At 40.7% G+C, this 22,418-nt stretch overlaps 1 protein-coding gene and 1 long non-coding RNA gene across 5 annotated transcripts in view; both read left to right on the top strand.

Moving 5' to 3' along the window:
* Nucleotides 1-8,178, top strand: part of LOC137878853 (interleukin-1 receptor accessory protein-like 1) — a 195,226-nt gene extending 187,048 nt beyond the window's left edge. The window contains exons 10-13 of one of the 3 annotated variants that reach the window (XM_068719298.1): nucleotides 747-917; nucleotides 3,660-3,704; nucleotides 6,138-6,414; nucleotides 6,485-6,708. In XM_068719298.1, the coding sequence (XP_068575399.1) occupies nucleotides 747-917; nucleotides 3,660-3,704; nucleotides 6,138-6,414; nucleotides 6,485-6,629 (638 nt within the window). In that variant the 3' untranslated portion in view covers nucleotides 6,630-6,708. Of the gene's footprint in view, nucleotides 1-746; nucleotides 918-3,659; nucleotides 3,705-6,137 lie in introns of all 3 variants that reach the window. The other 2 variants (XM_068719295.1, XM_068719296.1) reach the window with 2 other exon arrangements.
* Nucleotides 8,179-13,208: 5,030 nt separating this feature from the next.
* LOC137878855 (uncharacterized) overlaps nucleotides 13,209-22,418 on the top strand; it is a 12,482-nt gene continuing 3,272 nt past the window's right edge. The window contains exons 1-4 of one of the 2 annotated variants that reach the window (XR_011103661.1): nucleotides 13,209-13,541; nucleotides 14,078-14,124; nucleotides 16,714-16,820; nucleotides 22,388-22,418. The exon at nucleotides 22,388-22,418 is cut by the window's right edge and continues 31 nt beyond it. This is a non-coding gene — a long non-coding RNA (uncharacterized lncRNA). The remainder of the gene's footprint in view (nucleotides 13,542-14,077; nucleotides 14,125-16,713; nucleotides 16,821-22,387) is intronic. The other variant, XR_011103660.1, reaches the window with a different exon arrangement.

Here is a 22,418-nt window from a genome sequence, read left to right as displayed (position 1 = left end):
CCCGCTTTAAACGTTAGAGTAAAGTTGTTTCAGCAGGAGCAAGAGGCTTTTATCTCCTTCGTGTAGTACTCAGAGGATCTGGAATATCTCTCTTCCATGTCTTCTATTTTCACCCTCCTGACTCATTGTGCTGAAGTGCTCCAGCTTGAAAAGAAACATTTAAGTCCTCCCTCACTTCTCGTCTCTCCGCTCAGTCTTTTCAAAACCGTCATCAATCAGGGTTTTCATGTGGGTGATGGAGCCACGCCATGCGTCGGCCTAGCAGGCAATGTTGGGCGTTTAGCTCAGGCTGGAGTCTAATTTGTTTTGCCTGCAGTGGGCACAGTAGCTATCAAGGTAACATTATTTGTCAGTGGGGACGGAGCTGTAATGAAAAGCACTCAGATGGGCAGAAGTGCCCAGAGGTCAGTGTAATGGAGGCGGCCTGTCTCAATGAAGTCTCCCAGTGAATGAATTGCTCTCTGTGCACCAGTATGAAAATAGATTGCAAGCATCTGGGGTATAGCAGCGCATATCTTTGCTGACCAAAGCAGGAAACATTATGTCCAAATCATAAAATATACCCGCATTTAATTGGGGCAAAGTGGTTTTGGGAGCTTCCCGATGCCCATACATGAAGTGATGCAGGTATTCAAGGGAACAGAATTTCTTTTATTCGGTTTGCTGAGGCTAACAAATCCTGCCGGTGTGCTGGAGCTGTGACATTTCACCCATCTCCGTGTCCGTCTCCCCACCTCTACCTGCAGATAACAAGGACTACGACGCTTACCTGTCCTACACCAAAGTGGACCCGGACCAGTGGAGCCAGGAGACCCGGGAGGAGGAGCGCTTTGCCCTGGAGATCCTCCCCGACGTGCTGGAGAAGCATTATGGGTATAAACTCTTCATTCCAGACAGGGACTTGATCCCCACAGGAAGTAAGCTCTCTCTCTCGCGGCGATGTCAAAGTTGTGTCGAATGTTTTGTCGCTTGGTGTTGCTCGTGTTGTCAGTGCCGTGGTGGTATGCCTTGTTTGTGGTCTTCTGTGATGCATTTGTGTTGTGGCGTATCTACACCTGTGAGACCGTCATTGTTTTAATCTGATCGAGCTTTCTCTAACCCCTGGCTGAGCTGAAGTGGATCAGTATGTAAAAGGTGGAACTTCGGGGTTCTTCAGTTTACATTTTTGAGGGAAAATAAATGGCAATAGAACAGAAAACAAAACTAAAGTGTCATCATTTTACATTATTTCTTTCATTTAGGTAGTTAATTCAATGCAACCTGCTTGTGAGCAATAATATATTCCCTTAATAAACATCGTATCCCAGCTTTTAACAAAGATGCAGTTATGGCACATTGCAACGTAAGCATTACATTAGCATGAGAAAAAAACATCCTAAACCTTGTTGCAGTCTGAAAATTAGTGATTCCTAACTAAAGGTACTTTTGCAGTTAGGAGGCACATCCATTAAAAAAAAGCATCCACACACTGCTATCTTGTTCCCACTTCCTTTTAAATTCTGCATGGACTTGATAACGTTTCCACCTCAAATGGTCTACCTCAGGTAAAACCTGGGTACAACACAGCAGTGTGTGTGTGTGTGTGTGTGTGTGTGTGTGTGTACTTTTTTCACTGTGTCGGCACCTCGATAAGACACATAACTAAAAGCCATGGATAATAAACCGTTGAATCGACGTGGCAGTAGTGCAAACGGAAACCTGACCAAACCGACCTAAGCACTGACAATACAATCCAGATGTCATGTAACTAATAGAGTTGAAGTTCATCCAGTTCATATGAACGGATGAACGGATTACTTTATACTGTACTCCTTCATCGTACAGTATAAAGTAACCTGATAGGTGAACCGCTGCTGGCAGCACTTCCAAACAATGGTTGAGCTTGTGTCTATCCAGATTATCGTTATAAAAGCGCCTCTGAAGAACCCCTGAAGTTTAGTTTGGCTCGGTTTTAATGCTTCCTCCCCACACCTGCTGTGCGGGGAGGCCGTATATTAAGAAACAGGGTTTAAGAGCCTCTGAGGACATGTTTCATGAATCCGACACAAAAAAATAAAGCATTGGTAGCTAATTTATTCTAATCACCTGACAAAAGTCGTTAGTTTTTAGGATTTAATTAATCTGAGAAATGTATATCATAGATAATAGTAATGAACAAGTACAATTACTCTTAATTAAATTACTATTTAAATTACTATTTTACTATTACTATTAATTAAAGGTACTCTACTCAAGTATACTTGGAGGTATTTGTTCTTTATTCCCAGTAACCAGATATTGAAACGCTGCCTACACTTAATGTATCAGTTTTGATAAGCCGGTAGTATAATGTACCTGTAATAACTTGGAAGAGTCCTTTTATGCAGATAATACTTAGCCGACGATACTTTTTCTGGAGGGAAGTTTTCACTGCAGAGTTTTCTAGATACTCCCCCACAGGAGGTTAGGAACTCAGTTTAAATTGCACTTGAATTCATACAATTGTCAGCATCTAATCTGTGAATCCTGACTGTAGGGGACGCAGTCAGGATTTCTTTATGAAAACCTATAATGTAGGCCTAAATGGATAATCACTAGAAAAGGTGGTGATCTGAAGCAGTTGGTTCTTTATGTACCCAAGTATTTAAAGCCTGTGGAAGACATAATGGGCTGAATTACATACAGAGCATAATTGGTGGAAAGAGCCGAGCCTATTATTACAGTCCATGTCCTGATCCAGCTCCATACAAACTGTACCTCCGCATGCTGCTGTGTAATGATGTCAGTTGTACCATCCAAACGCTCTCGACGCATGGATATTAATGCATGTTTTACCACAGTATATTTCTAATGGAGCGCCTCACCGTGCCCTGTGCTTATCTTTGATTAACTCATCACACAGATGAGTTAGAGAATATCATTATGCTATTAGCTTCCATTTGAATACTTGCATCTGCCTGTCTTCCCGCACACACCGCCATTACTAATTATGTTCCTCTTCAGTGGCATTGTGCCATGGTTATAAACTGAATCCCTTGCTGTGATTATGTGCTCGATGCGAGGGGACCGTTGTAATATGGGAAAAATGGCATAAAAATGCAAGGATTGAGAGGAATCTAAAGTGTGTCTGCTGCTCTTCCAGCTCGCTGGCTTATTGTGTTTGTGTATAAACATTCAGCTCCCATTGGGAATGTATTAGCATCTCAGCAGTTGATATAATAAGACATAATCCACGACTATAGATAAACACAGTTTGGCCATTTGGGGTTTTAACATGTGTCAACAATCCTTCTCCTGAGCAGCTGATAAGTAACCTGTTATTCCGCAGTATGCTGGATTATTGATGTGATTATGATTATGATTATTATAAATATCTCACCATTCTAATATCATTCTGATGTAGTGCACAGAGTCTATGGCAACAAAGGTGCAATTTGGGTAAACTAGCCACCAAATAACAAAGGCGTTTCCTTGGCTTTTTTATGCTACATGTCCCATATTAAGCTGGAATAAACTGGTCAGAGCGATTACCGTTTTACAATCGCCAGTGGAACACCAGTGGAGAAACACAGTTTATGCCAGAGCCATGTCCCCACATTCACTAAACTGTTTTTTTTTATTTTCAAATGCTTTTCTGCAAATCTTTTGATCATACTTTGAATGTAAATATCTATGTTTAGGTTTCACCAATGATCATTTCCAGGATGACACAAGACTACTTAGAGGTACTTTTTCCCCAGATTTTTAACTTTCGTGTCAACACATAATGATTCCGATTTTCTCATCAAATCAGTCATGTAGAAATTCATTTTGGTAACTCTGTATAATAAGTCATAATCTGTAAGGGTTTATACGTTGTTACTAATGGCTTTATAAGTGGTTAATGTTCTGGTCAGTAATAGCCATTATTTCTGGTTTAATTCATTATTTATTAATTAAGTATAAAGTCATTAGTTACAACTTGTAAAGCCTTCATAAAACATGAATTATTAAATGTTTTTAACTTGCATTTGCCTAAATTACAGATTAGTCAAACTGTTTTTTCTGTTTTTTTGTTGTGTTTAGGAAATTAGATGCGTAGGGTTAACTGCATCACAACTATTCAGACAGTCAGTCTCAGAAATATATGACATATGTTTTGTTGTGTCTAAACTTCATCGCTACACATGGTTCCACTAACCAGGCATCAGTGACCTGGAATCGCGATGCCTCAAAACGCGTGAAATTCAGGTGGAAGCAAACGGAACGATCAGACTTTGCTGATCTGTTAGTCTAGGAGAGTCTAGTCTTCCTCTGAGGGTGTGGCTGCTGCTTCGTTGGAGCAAAACTGTAGCTACAGATTGTGCCAGCAACTAAAGCAACAGGGAATGAACGTTTTTTTGTATTTACACATCAGGTATTTATTGATTTGTTGACGAATACCAAAGTACTACTGTGCAATATCTGTAGGTAATTCTGTTTTGCTAACGTCCTCACTGCACTACTTGTAATTCAGACTTTACGTAACATTTTTATTTGCTGGAAGTTGGATTCTGGCAGTAACAACATGTCCTACTCGTTGTCACAATGGGCTTTTCCCTTTTAAAAAAGAATTGAGATAAACTACAGAGAGCAGGGCAACAGTGATTTTCTGCCTCGTGTAATTTAGAGTTGATTTAATTTTTATGTAGCCAGGAATCAATTATTACACATGCACCACTTTGATTTTAAAGCCTGTGAGGTCTCTGAAAGGAGGAATTTAATCTATAATGCTGTAAAGTATTACCAGACAGCACCCCAAGAGGGCATATTTACTTTACAGTTTAATCAATTCAAAACATAAAATGAAACTACACCTCATTAGTTAATTATATAGTATCCATTCATCCGTTCCCATTTGTTGTATTCACGATAAGATAAAAGAAAAACTTGTTTTTGCCCGTTTCCTTGAACCTAAACGGAATAAGCTTGAACCCTACTGGGGCGTTTTAGCTCCAGGGACGCATTGTGACGACTTACCGCATAAGGACCAATTAGCAAACAGCACAGTGATTGACTAGTCATGTTGAAGCATAAGGAAGGATTTCAAACCCAAGTTTACTCTAATCAGGTCTAATCATGGTGAAGCCTCAGGCAGAGGGTGACATGAGAGGAGGAGTTCATTCTCAGGACAGGAGATGTGGCATTTGTTTGCATAAAGACCAGCAAGATATTTCCCTCAAACTCATGCAGACACACACACACACACACACACACACACAAGCACTCGGCATCTCTTTGTCTCTTGACTAAGAGAAAGAGGGAGGAAGAAAAACAAACGCACATTTTTTCCGCACACACACAAGAGGGTCGTAAGCTTTGATTGGGAAGTAAAGCCCAGTTAATCCCGTCGACCTGCTGTTGAGGAGCCACTCTGTCTTCGTCTCAGCCAAGAAAGGCTAAAAGCAGCCATTAGCTGCACACACACATACACACACACACACACACACACACACACACACACACACACACACACACACACACACACACACACACTTCCCTCCTCCTGACACCACAGACAGACCTGGGGAAACACTTAAATCAGGTTCATTTTGACGCAAGCAGCACTCATTAAGAACGTGGACACAATACTTTATTTACTGAAAAGACAAATTAATTTGATCTTCACAGAGGTATGTTGCTTGGCTTTGAATGTTTTATGTTTATTGTCATCTTATAGTAAAACCAAGTGAATCCCCTTTCTGTTTTATCTATAATTCTGTACGAATACATCTTTTTAGTAAGTGCTGCAGAGGCTTTATTTAAGTTAGAATACATAATAATAACATATCTCTTTTGTCTTCATTGACTGTATCAATAACCTCATGATTACGATTCGTCAGATGTTTAATTTAAACAACCTTAATAACGTTTTTTCCGTCGAAAGTTAATTAGATTTGGTTGTTTGAAGCTTTGATGAAAGGGAGTAGTTTGGTAATCAGTCGCTATGAGGCCAAGAGAATTCTTCAAATAGCCAGTGTGACACGTCTCATATTTTCATCACTCGTGAGCTCTGTGTACTTTCATGTAGGATTAAAGTTATCTAACCAAGCAAGTAGAAATAAGTCATCACCGAGAATATACTGCTATTTATACAAAGTTATCTGTCCATGTCTCTGTCTTTGTGTGTGTGTACTCAGCCTACATCGAGGACGTAGCGCGCTGCGTGGACCAGAGCAAGCGCCTCATCATCGTCATGACACCCAGCTACGTGGTGCGGAGGGGGTGGAGCATCTTTGAGCTGGAGACGAGGCTGCGCAACATGCTGGTGACCGGCGAGATCAAAGTCATCCTGATCGAGTGCGCCGAGCTGCGTGGCATCATGAACTACCAGGAGGTGGAGGCCCTCAAACACACCATCAAGATGCTGACGGTCATCAAGTGGCGCGGGCCGTCCAGCAACCAGCTCAACTCCAAGTTCTGGAAGCAGCTGCTCTACGAGATGCCCTTCAAGCGCATGGAGCCCCTGAGCATCTCCCACGAGCAGGTGCTTGATGTCAGCGAGCAGGGCCCCTTCGGGGAGCTCCAGACCGTCTCGGCCATCTCCATGGCGGCGGCCACCTCCACCGCCATGGCGACGACGCACCCGGACTTGCGCTCCACCTTCCACAACTCTTGCCACACCCAGATGAGGCAGAAACACTATTACCGTAGCTACGACTACGACCTGCCACCCGGCGGCACTCTCCCGCCGCTCCCGCCGCTCGCCACGCTCGGCAGCCAGCACACCTACTGCAACATCCCCATGACGCTCATCAACGGACAGCGGCCGCAGTCCAAGTCGCCGCGCCAGCAGAGTCTGGAGGAGGCCCACGGCAACAACGCTATGCTGCCACTGCTGCCCAGAGAGACCAGTATATCCAGCGTCATCTGGTGACAGAGGCGGCGCCGGGCGGGATGGACTGTGGACCTATGTGATGTCCGTCACAGGGAGGACTCACCACTGGCACTTGGACCCTGAATGCACCGGAGCCAGATGGACCTGAAAGACACTAAGCTACTTGCTGCTGTTGAATTTGCACCAGGAAACATCAGGGGAGGACGGGGCGTCAGACACACTGGACTACTTGGGGGTGGAGGAGGTGGCAGATTTTTGTTTTGTTCTGGTCCAATAAGAGCTTTTATTGAATATGAACAAGAAAAAAAGAAACAAGGAGAACTGTTTTGTATGCCTGTATAAACACTCACGTAACACAAGCCAACACCTATGATCATTTACCCAGAAGGTTCAAGGAATACAGGGTCCTGTACATAAGTTTTTCTAATTCTTTGTAGCATCAGTGTTTGGGACTTGTTACTTCTTATGTTTTATCATCTGTTTTTTTTTTTTGTATTTGTTTTGTTTAGGTTTGTACAAAAGTGAAGCAATGGCCTGTGAGATGTTTTGGATAAACCGTTGTTATCTTTATCTTAATTTGTCGGCTGGTGTAGTTTATAAAGCTTTGGGACTTTTTCGGGGAGGGGTAGAAGTTGCAGCCTTTCGGAAGATGAGAACGATTTGGTTTGTATTTCTGGGAGTTTCATCTCCACCGGCTGCTGTAAAGGGTTGAGAATCTGGACTCAACCAGAATATGCAAAATATGGAGTCCAGAGAGCAGGGACGCGATGGGTTTCACAAATCGATCATATTCGAATGCTTGCGGAAAAGTCATATCTGTGAAGGACATGAAGAATATGGTGCTAGGCTTCACGTCTCTGTTTCTCTCACGATAACATTTACTTTAAGAAAAAGAAAAAAACAGCCTTGCTATTTACCTTAACAGATGATTATATCACCTAAAATGAATTATGTGTATTATTTTATGAAAAAAGAAAAGTCTATTTTTGTAACTGAGGGATATTTGCTTAGAGATGTTATAACTATAAAGTTTCAGATCGAAGGAATTGGGGAAACATAATAAAAAATAACAATGTTTTTGTTATGTGGAACTGCACAGCTCACGGAAATCGATAGGTCATTCACTAAATGTCTTATATTACAAGAGAAAAAAAACAGTTTGTTGGTTGTTTTCATCATTAAAAAGAAGAGTTTTGACATTTCAAACAAACCACAGATTGCAGCTCAGCAGGCTTTTTATGTTCGTTGATTTCACAGGCAACGCAGCCATTCACAGTCGATTTAACGAGGACGGCGCTGCGCTATCGACGATGTCAGTGTGGATGTCAGACGGAGGAGCCGTGACGTCCAGTGTCACCTGAAGCATTTACTCTACCTGGTTTCCTCTGAAGGACCAAACAAGGCTGCCCAGGGCTAAACAAGTATCTCTGTTATTCATTTCCTCTCCGATGACAGCTCTGTTATTTTGTCTGCCATTCCCCTTGTCAACGGAAACGATTTGTCAGTTGAGTTGCGCTTTCCGGTAAATAAAGTAGGGCTTTCACATCTTGGTCCTGAACAAGATTGGTGTGGTGACGGGACGCAGAGTTTCATTTCAAAATGAGTCTGAAAACATCTGAAACCCCAGATAAAACTGTTGTTAAGTTATTGATATTAAAAAGTAACATTTTAGAGGACATAATCGATTGTATTTCCAAACTACTGACCAATAATCATCATGGGTGGGGGAGTGTCCTCAAAACCAATAGCCTTTTTGAAAGAAACCCCTCCAAATAAGATGTAATTAATGCTAAACAGAGACAAGAATGTATTTAAAACTACTAAGTAAATCCTGGAGTATATGTAACCATACTATAGAAATGCTACTTAGAGCAAGTTAGACCAAAGCAAGCTACAGTGAAGTCACAATCTCAATCACAAAATGGTCCTTTTTATCTCTACGATTTCATCAAATCGTACGGAACAAGAGCTCAGACCTGTGGAGGCAGCCTGTGCGCTCACTCCTGCAACTGTGCCATATCATTTGTTTTTCAAGACACTAACCTCATACTAAAATACCTGCAGCGTCTCATCACATAGACATGTTTCATTTAGTGCCATAAAATATGCAAAGTGATGAACTTGTAAACAACAAATGAAAAATAGTGTTTTGTCCCCAGATTCATCTTCTTGCAATCTTCAGTTGTAAAAATGAAATATTTCAGAAGAGGCCTGAGTTGGTTTTCAATTGCTGGATGCTGACAAATTTGCATTCGAAGGAGCAGAAAGATTTGAGATCTTTCAATCAATCAGTGTTTAGTTAGAGCCAGGCCTGTTTCTATCCAGTTCAATCAGACCCCCCCCCCCCCGTCCCTCCTTATGAAAAGTAAGATATGGATTACATTCAGAGAGCGCCATTCCTGAACCGAGGCCTTGGTTGTGCTCTATGACATGGCATTGTGTAAATATAACCGAGACGATAACAGGATTAAGATGAAGACAATCGAGCCATATTCATAAACCCAACGGCCATTATTCACAAGGCCTCTCAAAGTAGAAATACTAATCATGACTGGAGGTTAACGCGTAGAATCGATGAGATTGTGACAGGAGTTTGGCGCAAACATTTTTCAAAGTGGGCCGATACACATTTTTGTTTCATGAGGAATTGGAATATTTGTGGCGACGTGGCTTTGATGATGAAGATGATGATGATGATTAACAATGACAATATATAGCACAGAAGTATTCCAGGCACTTTCACGACTCTTGAGACAACGTCTCTCCTGTTTCTGATTTATTTTCTATTATGTATCTGCAATGTTCATTAAAAGAGATACTGTTATTATTAATAAAACCACATTTACGGTAATGTGATTTCTCTGTGCTGTGTGTGTGTGTGTGTGTGTGTGTGTGTGTGTGGGGAGAGTCAGAGAGCTGTATTTGTTTGCAGAAAACGCCACCCGGCTCACTTTGTTTATGGAGCAGTGGCGTAGATTGCTGACGATGCCCGGATCCCTTTTTCCTGGCGGGGAGCCGATGCAGCTCCAACCGCCATAACTCTGCCGTATCCCGTAAAACCTTGAAACAACAATCAATACGTCTCCTTATTCCACTCAGAGACTGAATCAGCCCGGGCCTCATTTTAGAATAAGACTAAATCAGGAGAGTCAATGCCTTAAGAAACACTTGAGGGGGAAAAAAGCCAAAGCCATGTGCTGATGTCTGTGTGACCTTAGTGCACTTTTGACTGCAATCACACAACAACTGGCACCTCGTGAATATATATTTTAGAATTCAAATTTGGATTCAAACCATATTGCTTTTTACCAGTATACGATACCTAATATAGGCTGCGGTGTCAACATATTTAGACTTCAACAGAAGATATAGTGACTCTGTTGCGTGTGTCTAATGGCTCCACTGGAAAGCAGGATAATTTTTCTTCTAGTGGGACTGAAGGCAGATAAACAATCCTTTACTTTTCCCCCTCTGCCTCAAAGCACTCTGACCATAGTTTCGCCTTTTTTTACTTATTTTGCTGTGATCAAAGCAACGGGATTGGAGAATAAAGAAAAACCAAAGGCACATGGGGAGGAACCTTAAAATATAGGCCAAACTGTGTTAATTAGCTTCAGTATGATCTTCTTAAATGATGAGAAGTTGTTCATGTTTTGGTTGCACAATGAAATCAGCTGTTGGTTTCAGCCAAATCAGAAAACACCAATTTTACAGGTGGGTGTATGATGTGTATCAGCAGCCTCAAAATATGTGCTTGAAATGTTTAAAAATGTGCCGACCAGCAGCTCTAAAGCTCATTGATCAGCAATTTATATTTCATTTAGTTAGCTAAAAGAAAACGCAATGTAAAAAGTCAAGTTGCGTTTTTTTTCGGGGTCGAATGTTCCAGAGTATTTCTTGGCCAGATGCAGTGGCTTCAAGTTTCCTACAAACTGTCACATTATCCCCCAAAGAACCACAACTTGATGTTTTTACAATTTGGTTTCATACTTTGTATTTCCCAAGAACTATTTCTTTAAGTAGAAGTAAAGTGTATAGCAACAAAACAAGTACAAGTACAAACCAGAGTTCCATTTCTACATGATTTAACACACGTGCAACTTGGTTGAATTATTGCAGCAAAAGTGGCTTCTTATGCGAACAAGTAAAAAAGCAGGAGATGCCTTATACTGTACATTACTTACGCTCACCTGAAAGCAGAATCACTAGTACAATCAGAGTGACGTATTGTGTGGCAAAGACAAAGTACCACACTGTGGACACATAACTTTGGTGGGATGCATCATGCTTGAATGTAATCTAATTTTTCTCTCTCACAGACCAGCTGGGTGAACCTTTCCAGCATGCAGCAGCGATATAAAGAAAGCTTAATCGGTTCCCACAGGTACAAGTTGGCATCCTAGATGAGTCAGGCTGCGGTTTCCCTCTGCAGAGTTGAGCAGCTGCATCTCACTGTGTCACATACTCGTACTGATCCAGAGGAAGCGTGATGTTCCCTATAGCCATCATGGTTGTTGTTTTTCTGCCACGGCTATAACATGCAGCTACATTCTAATCGGCTGTGCCCGGGTGAACATGGAGAACCGCCAGATGTTTTCATCCGAGCTCACACACACCATATGGCGATATGGTGTGTGTGAGCGTGTGTCTATGGAAAAGGGGGAGTTCCTTAGCTTTGACACTTTTCCCCCCCCAAAATGAAATAATTTTCATTTCATCACAGTGTCACAGCATAATAAGCTCCCTGAACTAAAGTGTGTGACGTGTGTGTGTGTGTGTGTGTGTGTGTGTGTGTGTGTGTGTGTGTGTGTGTGTGTGTGTGTGGGGACGGGGGGGGGGGGGGGGGGGGACGACAGTCACTGCAGTGAGAGCAGATCAGGCTACGAGCTCATGCACAGATGTTTTGTTTCTTCCTCTGCCTCCACACACACACACACACACGCACACACTGGTGAAGAGTATTACTCACTCTGGCAGGTATACCATGCCCCTCCATGTCTCACAGGGCCTTGTTACTTGGAGCTCTGTGCTCGCTGCCCTGTGTGACATGTCTTCCACTTGAAGAACCAGGCCAATTGTCTGTGCATGGATAGGTGGGGGCGGAGGCTGTGTGTTTGTGTGTGTGTGAGCTGAAAGCATTTGGAGAGTGGATGCAGGCAGCTGTTAACCCAGTTTTGGAGTAATTCTGAACTCTCCATGGTTCAGCACGGCATAATTGCCTGTGCATGCGGTTCGAGTGGAAGATGCAAGTCATGGATCACTAATCACTTACCAAGCCCTTCAATTTACTGCTACTTCCTGCAAGAGCGCCTCAATCTTTAATTCATTATTATTTTATAATCATATCGATGTGTGTGTGTGTGTGTGTGTGTGTGTGTGTGTGTGTGTGTGTGTGTGGTGAGCTTGAGTATCGATTTGACCGTGGATACAGCTGGCTTATCAAATGACAGTTCACCGCTGTTTCAAAGTCTTAGTTGGATAAATCAAAAATAGCAGCTAGTGAGATCATATCACCTTATGATAATCAGAATAAAGAGTCGCCATATTGCATTTGAGGCTGCTTCTGTCCTCTAATTAAAAGATGCAGAGAGAAAAGGGGCCACCGCAGGAAATTCAAAGTGCAATGCTGCCATCTGCTGGACATAGTCCTCCCTGCAGCTCAGCTGACTCAATCCCTTGCAAGGCATGCTGGGAGGGGCCATTATGGTGAGAGGGGACATCATTCCGTCATGATAGAAATCACACACATCTTTTATAAATCGCCCCCCAGTTGAAATCTTTTTTCCATCTGAAACCTATAATTGTGATGAACTGAGGTCTGTGCATTCTCCTTTAAGGCTGCGCGCTGCCTTTAGATACACTGCTGCTGTTACTTACAGCTCACAATTCAGCACTGATTTGTTTAAACCTTTGTATTCTCTGAATGACAGACCAAGCACAGAGAGAATATATGATACAGGATGTGCTTTGATATGTTACTGTATCTTAAATTATCAGGAGAAAATATAGATGGCAATTTGTACACACGCCTCTTGTATATTTGGGAATACAGGGCTACAAATGATTTAATTTTTGGGGGGTAGTGACCACAGGATCCTGGCTCAGCTCCTAGGTTTTTAATATTTAGTAACACTTAATAAGTTACCAGGGAAGGAATGAGGAACGACCTGCTGGTGAACCATTAGTTAATGAGGAACTTTTGTAGAGTAGCAGATTATTAGTAAATGATTACTTAAGTGAGTGAGGAATGAATCAGGAATAACTTTGATGTTTAAAGAATTCCCTAATGGAGAACTTTGTCAGAAAGCACATTCGCAGGATAGCCAGACAACTCTCTTTCTTCTTTTTCAGTAACCTGTGTTAAATATAAGCACAAGCGCTCTTATCGTAGCAAGAACGCACATTGCGATCGCCGCGCGATCCGCCAATCGCACCACTGTAGGAGCGAGCCAGTGCTAGCCAATCACAGCACAGCAGGGCGGGACTATGGGAACACGCGCGTGGGTCTGTTCGGAAACGGCCATGATGGTGACGCGAGTTGCGGCCAAACAGTTTGTTGACAGAATATTTTAGATTATTGTTATTTTAAGAGATTTTCAACGTCCCGGACGAATATTTACACGAGCGGACAACATGTTGGAGGTCTTTACATTCCGCCCGCATTGTATTTGAGCCGGAGCACGAGGATATTCAGTTTCCGGGAAAGGTAAGGAAAACGTTATATTTCTCTGTGTGGTCCTTTCATTAATTTTGTCATAGACTTAACAAAAATTTGAGACTGTCGGTGGCAAAAACAAGCGCTTTTAGTGAACATAGCATTATATTGACGCTGTAGCAGGTCGTCCTTTGGTTGTTGGGTTTCCGGTTTAATTAACTGGTGACGTCCAGGTGTGTGAGACAGATGAGTCGTCGGAGTGACGTTTCAGGACCCCTTGTGGACTAAGCCGGAAATGAACATTTGTATCACTTCGCCTCTCTTGTGGGAGTGAATCCCATGTACACTTTATCCTTGAACAACACACAGTATATGATGACATCATACTGCCAACAAGCTGCATTACACAACATTTCCATAGGCTTCACAACTTTAACTGAATGAATAGGAAGAATCAATGACTTATCATAAATTGCATCATATATTAATAATGTATGTACAGTATAGTTATATATATATATATATATATATATATGAATGTGTGCAATGACTAGATTAAGCAAAATGTTGTTTGTTTTTCATTGTAGGAGCTTCCACAGAGGACCGAGGCAGCTTCCCCGAGGAACAACAAAAGGTAACTCATGTCCACTTGATCCCCCACAGTGACGTTATTGATTAGTCTGTGATTTATTTTCTCATATTTGTTCATGTCATAAAATATAAAAAAAATGTCCATCTCAGTTTCTGAAAGTCCGAATTGGCGTCTTGTTTGAATGTCTTGTTTTGTCAGTCCAGGACCCAAAGATATTCACTTAAACATGATACACATCTGGAGATTTCTCAGTTTAACGAGGATGAAAACAGCATTTTCTGATATAGCCGCTGGAGATAATATTGCTAAAAAATATAGAAAATTCTTCACATTGTCAGGGACAGGATGGGGCAGCTTTGAGCAGTAATTAGTACTCCTCTTTATTTGTGTACATGCATGTAAACACAGTCGGTGTAGAGCTGGAAATATTTTTTTTTTTTTCACTATGATTTTACTCTCAAGTGCCATGCTCATTTTGCACTAAAATTCATAATAAAATGAGAAAATACTTTTTATTTGTCAAGCACTTCGTGTTGTTTGTGATAACTACAGTAATCTGAGACAAGCTTAGCTGGTGTTAGACTCAGTGTCTGAGAGGAAGAAAATAAAAAACCTGTTAATGCAAATGCTTGAAAGGTTTTGGTGCTAATACTCAAAGCTTAAATGTCTATTGCTGCCTTGAAAGGCTGCCTCCGGAGGAAAGAAGAGCCCCGAGAGAACAAGCTCAGCAGCTGTACTCAGCATTTGCTCATTGGTAACTTTTAGACTTTGATTTCTAACAATGGAGAAATTGTTGCCTTTAAGGAAGCTTCCGGTGAATAAGTCTTAGAAATGTCAAGTGGTCACCGTGATGAAAATGCTGCAATGACTCTGTATACATTGTACATTGCCATTTATTGACTCTTTTAAACTCTGGGAAAGGGTTTTTTCAAAAAGCATTTTTAAGTTGTGGAAAAAGTTGTGTGAACGTCACTAGAATCACTGTAGAAGCAGAGACGGTAGTGGTTCAGCACAGCGTGTCATGTTATAATTACAACTTTAAATAACACAGAACACGTCTTCATGTTAAGACAAAGATGGGAAATCAGTGTGCATCATGGGAGGTGATTCAGCACGAAATGTTAATTCACATTATGAACACACAGCGTGCCGTGGCCTCAGGAGGGACGATCTGCAGCATGATTTCACGTGGTTTAATCTCGGCTGGTATTTCCCAGGTAACGGCCTCCTCCGACACCTGGGAGCAGCAGCTCAGCGCCGGCTCCTGGCGGTATTAATGAAACGAGGCGTCGAGCGACTCCTCGCTGAGCGGTGACGTACTTACTGAAGCTGCGAGGACAGAGAGATGGAGCCCATGCAGCACGTCTAGCAGCTGTTTAATTGACACCCGTGTCTTTTTTGTAGGTGTTGGATTGGTGATGAAGAGCATGCATGTCTGTATATGTGTGCTACAGTTAGAAATGGGGGTTAGTTAACGGGGTTATATGCATTAGCATAATTGATGATGTTGATATTCTCGCTAGATTCTTGCAATCCACATGGTTTAATGCACTTATTGTAAGTCGTTTTGGATAGTATTATTTTCCTGGTTTTCCACTTGGGTTATTGCTGCAGTGTTGTGGAGCACTGCAGTGTGTGATGCAATGCTAATCCCTGACATATCCCAGACTGAGAATAAGTTCCCCTCGTACGTAGTATATTTAAAACAACCATTCTACTATTAGTTTTGCACATAATAGCTGTTGATGATTTTCATAAAGCTATTCCAATACCTGCACCCTGAATAACTTCTTAATTTAACTGCAAACGCTATACAGGCTAATTCTTGTTTCATCTATCTAATTTATATGCGATCCGGCGCTAGTTCAGAAGAGGCATAAAGGAGTCTGACCATGTACAGAAGAAAGTTTGGAAAAGTTAACTCATGTGGTTTGAGGGTTTAACTAAGGAAATGTGAAATGGTCGCGCAGTCTCTGTCAGAAGTCTTGTCAGCTCAATCACTGATCAGTGGTTTTGCCGACAGAGGCGTGAAGCCATTAGAGGTTAATTCCCTTTCCCCCGTCAGCAGAGTGACGCAAGCATAAAAGGAGAGCTGTGCTCGGTGTGTAATTACCTGGCAAGGCCAGACGATTCTCCTTGTACAGGAAATGTACATGTGATTTCAACCCAATAACAAAGTACGATGATTATACAAAGATCATTCCGGGACATAATTGGGATGGATATTGTGCAGGATTCGGAAGGACCTAGACGCCTTGCTTTTAAGTTTTTGCGAATGACTCTGTATCCAGTTTATGAGAACAAGACCTTCTGCTGAAACACACGGTGCTCATAGCGAGAAATCTACGACTATTTTTACTGCTTGCTCATTGCGCGACCGGCTTTGTAACACATCATCATGTACGGCAGTATTTGATGATACTGCTTTAAGTTCTGAACTTAACTTGTGGAGCTCAGCACTGTGTGTCATGTTGTTTTAGTCATGAAGCAGAAATATAAGTTAATTCATTAAAATAGATAGTGAAAGGGTACCCTGCACGTTCTTTGCTCCTTCCACACTTGTGGTTAGATGATGAATGAAAATATGAATGATTGTCTGTAATGAGTTTTCCTTGCATCTGTGTCTTCCAGAAGACGCTGGATGAGTCCCTTGAGAAGCACAGAGAAGCCGATCAGATGCTGCTCAGCCTCCAAGACGAGTAGATGAAGCTGGACGAGCTCAGGTCAAGGAAACGCCGGTAAAACTAAATAATGTTGTGATGTTTTGGTGATTGTTTCAGTATGTATGGTATGTCATAATATAGTATGTCATGAAGAAGTGGTAAACGTGAAGGTATAGTATGTTGAAAAAAAGTCATAGTATAGTATGTCATTAAAAAAGAAAAAAAAGTCATGGTATAATTTGTCAAAAAAAGTCATAGTATAGCTTAAAACGTGTGTGTAGTAGTAGTGTATGTAGTTTTGAGAAACACAAACAAAGTTTGTTGATTTCTTTATTTTCAAAGTTGAAATTCATCCAAACAAAAAGAAACATGAAGTTAAAACAGCATGGGTTTTCTGCTTTAAACAAATTAATAACTTTGGCAACTTCTGGCACAACACCTGTTTTCAAAGACAAGGTGAAGATGTGAACAAGTGGCTGCAATATTGACTGTTTTACCTGTTTGACAAGAATCAGCCGAAGATATTTTGAGATCATCAATTATATCACTTATTTCTTGAAGAGATAATAGGGACATTTGTTGGAATAAAATCCAGTGGATTCCCATGACAAGCCAGTATATTATTAGCTAATTCTTGACCAATATTTACAAAGAATTCATAAAATTTTTGAGCGATATCAAATTGTCAAGAGAAATCTCACCATCCAAAAGGACTGAAGGAAGCTCTTGGGCAGTCCTTTCAGTTTGCGGCACCTGATTTATTACTTTCCATGTGTTTTTTATATCTTTTGAGCGCTTCATAAATGTTTTACTGTAATATTTCTTTTTTGTAAATCTAATGATATGGGTATAATTATTTCTACAGGATTTATAAGACCCTTGAGTAAGAGGCGTGGGATTTGAAACATATTTTCTGTACAGTTTATTTTTTTTGTAAATTATTTGGCATTTTTATTTTTTTGACACTTTTACTTTTTACATTTACTTTTCTCAGACTTTTTTTTCTGCTCAATCACTGGAGTCACTGCTGCTCAATCCTGAGCAGGGGTGCCGAAGGTGAAACAGCTCAAAGTGATATGACGTGGGTTGAAAGGCCTGAGGTTGTGTGTTCAATCCCTACAGGGCTCAGTTATTTTTTGGTCCAAATCCCAAAATGAAACGGTCAAATACGCAAAGAGAAGCCTCATATGTGTACTTGCATTGGTGGTGCAGGAGGTTTGTTCACGACACGAAAGGGCCCCGTGTCGTGTTCAAGACCTGCTCGGTACCGAGGCATGTGCAACCGTAAATAAAATAGGAATAGATGCCAAAATAGGAATAGATGCCAAAATAGGGATAGATGCTAAAATAGTTGTGTAAACAGAATAAATAGCTGCGTAAATAGTTGCGTCAATAACTCTAAAGGCAAAGAAATCAAAAGTGTATGCATGCGTACAACCAATATACTATGTAAAGACATACATAAACCATGGAATCAAAGATAGTTAATAAAGTAAATATAAGTAATATGTCCAAAGAAATTCATGACATTTTTAAATAAAATTTAATTATTTAATGTTTTTTTTTACATTTTTTTAAGTTAAGTTAAGTAAAAAACTAATGATGATTAGCCTTTAACTTTAAAGGCTAATCATCATTCATACTTAACTTCCATAATTTAAAATAAAGTTAAAGTTAAATAAAGTTAAACTCCCTGGCTACATCTCCCTCTACAAGGTAAGAGACAAGGTAAATAGCCCAATAACCCTAAAGGCAAACATACATAAACCATGGAATGAAAGAATTAATGACATCTTTAAATAAAATTGAATTTTTTACAGAATATTTTTTTCAACATGCTATACTCTGACTTTTTTCAGAGTGATGGTTAGATGAGGGTGTTGGTTCAGTCCTGACTTGACTGACCTGACTTTTTAAGACCAACACCCTTAGTTAAGGAAACAAACAGCAGAATCTCAGAACAAATAGCTCATAGAGAGTTGGTTATAACACTTACACCTGTTCTCTGGGCGTATTTGAGAAAAAAATTAAATTTTATAAAGTAAAGTGTCATTCATTTATGTTTTTTGGACATATTACCTTTTATATTTACTTCCTTTCATGGTTTATGTAGTATATTGGCTGTATGCATACAATCATGACCTTTGTTTTTTTGTTATTGTTATTTGCCTACACAACTATCGCAACTATTCCTATTTTGGCATCTATTCCTATTTTGGCATCTATTCCTATTTTGACATGTATTCCTATTTTATTTACGGTTGCACATGCCTCGGTACCGAGCAGGTCTTGAACACGACACGGGGCCCTTTCGTGTCGTGAACAAACCTCCTGCGCCACCAATGCAAGTACACATTTAGCGCTTCTCTTTGCGTATTTGACCGTGTCAAAATAACTGCACCTCAGCGGGGAAGACAAATACGCCCGGAGAAGACAAATACGCCCGGAGAACAGGCATCTGTGTGTTTCTGCCGATAGTGCGGGGAGATAGAGGAGCGGTTGGTAAACGGGTGGTTGATGGTTCGAAACTTATGTGGTGCGTTTTGGGTGAAATGTCTCAGCGGGGGAAAGACAAATACCAACAAAGAACGTAGCACTTTGTTGGAACTGATGGCTCTGCCAGATACAAGGGTGGCAAAAGAAGTTGATTGCTTATGCACCAGGTCACTGGTTCACATCCCAAGCCAGACATATCTCCTAAAGCCATTACAGAAGTCTTTTATTGGCCGAAAAAGTAAAGTAAAGTAAGTAAAGTAAAGTAAGTAAGGTAGCATAAGTAAAGTAAGTAAGGTAGCATAAGTAAAGTAAGTAAGTAAGTAAGTAAGTAAGGTAGCATAAGTAAAGTAAGTAAGTAAGGTAGCATAAGTAAAGTAAGTAAGTAAGGTAGCATAAGTAAGTAAAGTAGCGTAAGTACTTTAAGTAAAGTAGCATAAGTAGCTTAAGTAAGTTAAGTAGCATAAGTAAGTTAAGTAGCATAAGTAGCTTAAGTAAGTTAAGTAGCATAAGTAAAGTAAGTAAGTAAGTAAAGTAAGTAAGGTAGCGTAAGTAAGTAAGTAAGTAAGTAAGGTAGCATAAGTAAAGTAAGTAAGTAAGTAAGTAAGGTAGCATAAGTAAAGTAAGTAAGTAAGGTAGCATAAGTAAGTAAAGTAGCGTAAGTACTTTAAGTAAAGCTTAAGTAAGTTAAGTAGCATAAGTAGCTTAAGTAAGTTAAGTAGCATAAGTAAGTTAAGTAGCATAAGTAGCTTAAGTAAGTTAAGTAGCATAAGTAAAGTAAGTAAGTAAGTAAAGTAAGTAAGGTAGCGTAAGTAAGTAAGTAAGTAAGTAAGGTAGCATAAGTAAAGTAAGTAAGTAAGTAAGTAAGGTAGCATAAGTAAAGTAAGTAAGTAAGGTAGCATAAGTAAGTAAAGTAGCGTAAGTACTTTAAGTAAAGCTTAAGTAAGTTAAGTAGCATAAGTAGCTTAAGTAAGTTAAGTAGCATAAGTAAGTTAAGTAGCATAAGTAGCTTAAGTAAGTTAAGTAGCATAAGTAAAGTAAGTAAGTAAGTAAAGTAAGTAAGGTAGCATAAGTAAGTAAGTAAGTAAGTAAGGTAGCATAAGTAAAGTAAGTAAGGTAGCATAAGTAAGTAAGTAAGTAAGTAAGTAAGTAAGGTAGCATAAGTAAAGTAAGTAAGGTAGCATAAGTAAAGTAAGTAAGTAAGTAAGGTAGCATAAGTAAGTAAAGTAGCGTAAGTACTTTAAGTAAAGTAGCATAAGTAGCTTAAGTAAGTTAAGTAGCATAAGTAGCTTAAGTAAGTTAAGTAGCATAAGTAAGATAAGTAAGTTAAGTAGCATAAGTAAGATAAGTAGCATAAGTAAGTTAAGTAGCATAAGTAAGATAAGTAGCATAAGTAAGTTAAGTAAGATAAGTAAGATAAGTAGCATAAGTAGCTTAAGTAAGTTAAGTAGCATAAGTAGCTTACTTTAAAATAAAGTTAGTTAAATTTTAGCCAGTCATCATCTACTTTCCCATAACCCCCTGGCTACATCTCTCCGAAACCACAGGTGGGGACTATGCCCCCACCACCACCTCCGCGGTGGCGCACTAGAGACTTAGACAGACGCGTGGGATTCGAACCCACTTAGTCCATGGCTGCAGGTTGCCTACGCTTGCTGACCCACGAACGCCACCACTACGCTACCGGTCTCTTTCGCATACTGCACACTTTTCTTCGTGTATTTAACTCTGCGATTGCATGTCAAACCTCAAAACCTTTCGGTACTTATAAGGATCGAACTCCCAATCTCCGAGAGTCCAGCCCTTCCTCCATCGACCTGAGCTATTCCACGCCACACTCTTCAATTGTTTTTGGTCGTATTTGACTCTGCGATTGCATGTCAAACCTCAAAACCTTTCAGTACTTATAAGGATCGAACACGCAATCTCCGAGACTCCAGCCCTTCCTCCATCGACCTGAGCTATTCCACGCCACACTCTTCAATTGTTTTTGGTCGTATTTGACTCTGCGATTGCATGTCAAACCTCAAAACCTTTCAGTACTTATAAGGATCGAACACGCAATCTCCGAGACTCCAGCCCTTCCTCCATCGGCCTGAGCTATTTCACGCCACACTCTTCAATTGTTTTTTGTCGTATTTGACTCTGCGATTGCATGTCAAACCTCAAAACCTTTCAGTACTTATAAGGATCGAACCCACAATCTCCGAGACTCCAGCCCTTTCTCCATCGACCTCAGCTAATCGACGCCACACACATCATTTGTTTGCTGTTGTCGTATTTGACTCTGCAATTGCGCGTCACTCCTCAAAACCCATCTTCATTTATAAGGATCGAACATGCAACCTTCAGGGCTCTAGCCAGTCGGCCATTACCTTGAGCTAATTGACCCAACGCAGATGAAAGGTTTCTTGGTGTATTTGACTTCTTGTTTGGTTATCAGACCTTTAAAACACACAAAGCCACAACTTCTTGCCTCCTACTCCTAACCACTCTTCTAACACCGAACACATCTGCCCTGAGACTTGAGTTATGTCTCTAGACGTTTTTGACTTTGTGATTCGATGTCGGGCCTCAAAACAGTCTGAACGCGATAAGGATCGAACCTGAAAATTCCAGCCTTTCAACCAAGCGATCATCATACCGAGCTATCGACTCTGTCACACCCAGGATCAAAAGACCTGGGTATATGGGTTCAATCCTTGTGTGATACAGTGACATTTTAACGTGCAAAGCTCTGCCAAACAGTAGAGTATCCTTTCTGATCTAATAGCTGACAGAAGACCTGAGGTGCGTGTCTTTTTGTTTGATTAATATGAGGTGCAGTGCTTGTTGACGTCCAACACTCAAAATGAATAAGTCAAATCCACAAAGAGAACATGTCTCTATGTTTGTGCATTGGTGGCACGATAGGTTTGTTCCCAACACAAAGAAGTGCCTGTGTCGGTTTCATAAACAAAAGGCTTGTGACTTCTTTCGACAGGCTATACTACGACTGTTTTCGACATAATATACTATGCCCGTTTTTTGACTTTTTTCGACAGGCTATACTATGACTGTTTTTCACTTTTTTCAGCAGGTCCAAAACAAACAGCCTCATTCATGCACAATGTAAGTTCCCTTCTCCATTTTTACTTTCACTTCCTCAGACTCTCTCGATGCCGGAAGAGGCCACAAGAT

This window comes from Cebidichthys violaceus, unplaced genomic scaffold (genome assembly GCF_023349555.1).
Source record: "Cebidichthys violaceus isolate CVI_PGR_0920_01 unplaced genomic scaffold, fCebVio1.0.p SCAF_24, whole genome shotgun sequence".
Lineage (NCBI taxonomy): Eukaryota > Metazoa > Chordata > Actinopteri > Perciformes > Stichaeidae > Cebidichthys > Cebidichthys violaceus.
Note: the sequence above shows the minus strand (reverse complement) of the source record. Positions and strands in the feature narration are given on the sequence as shown.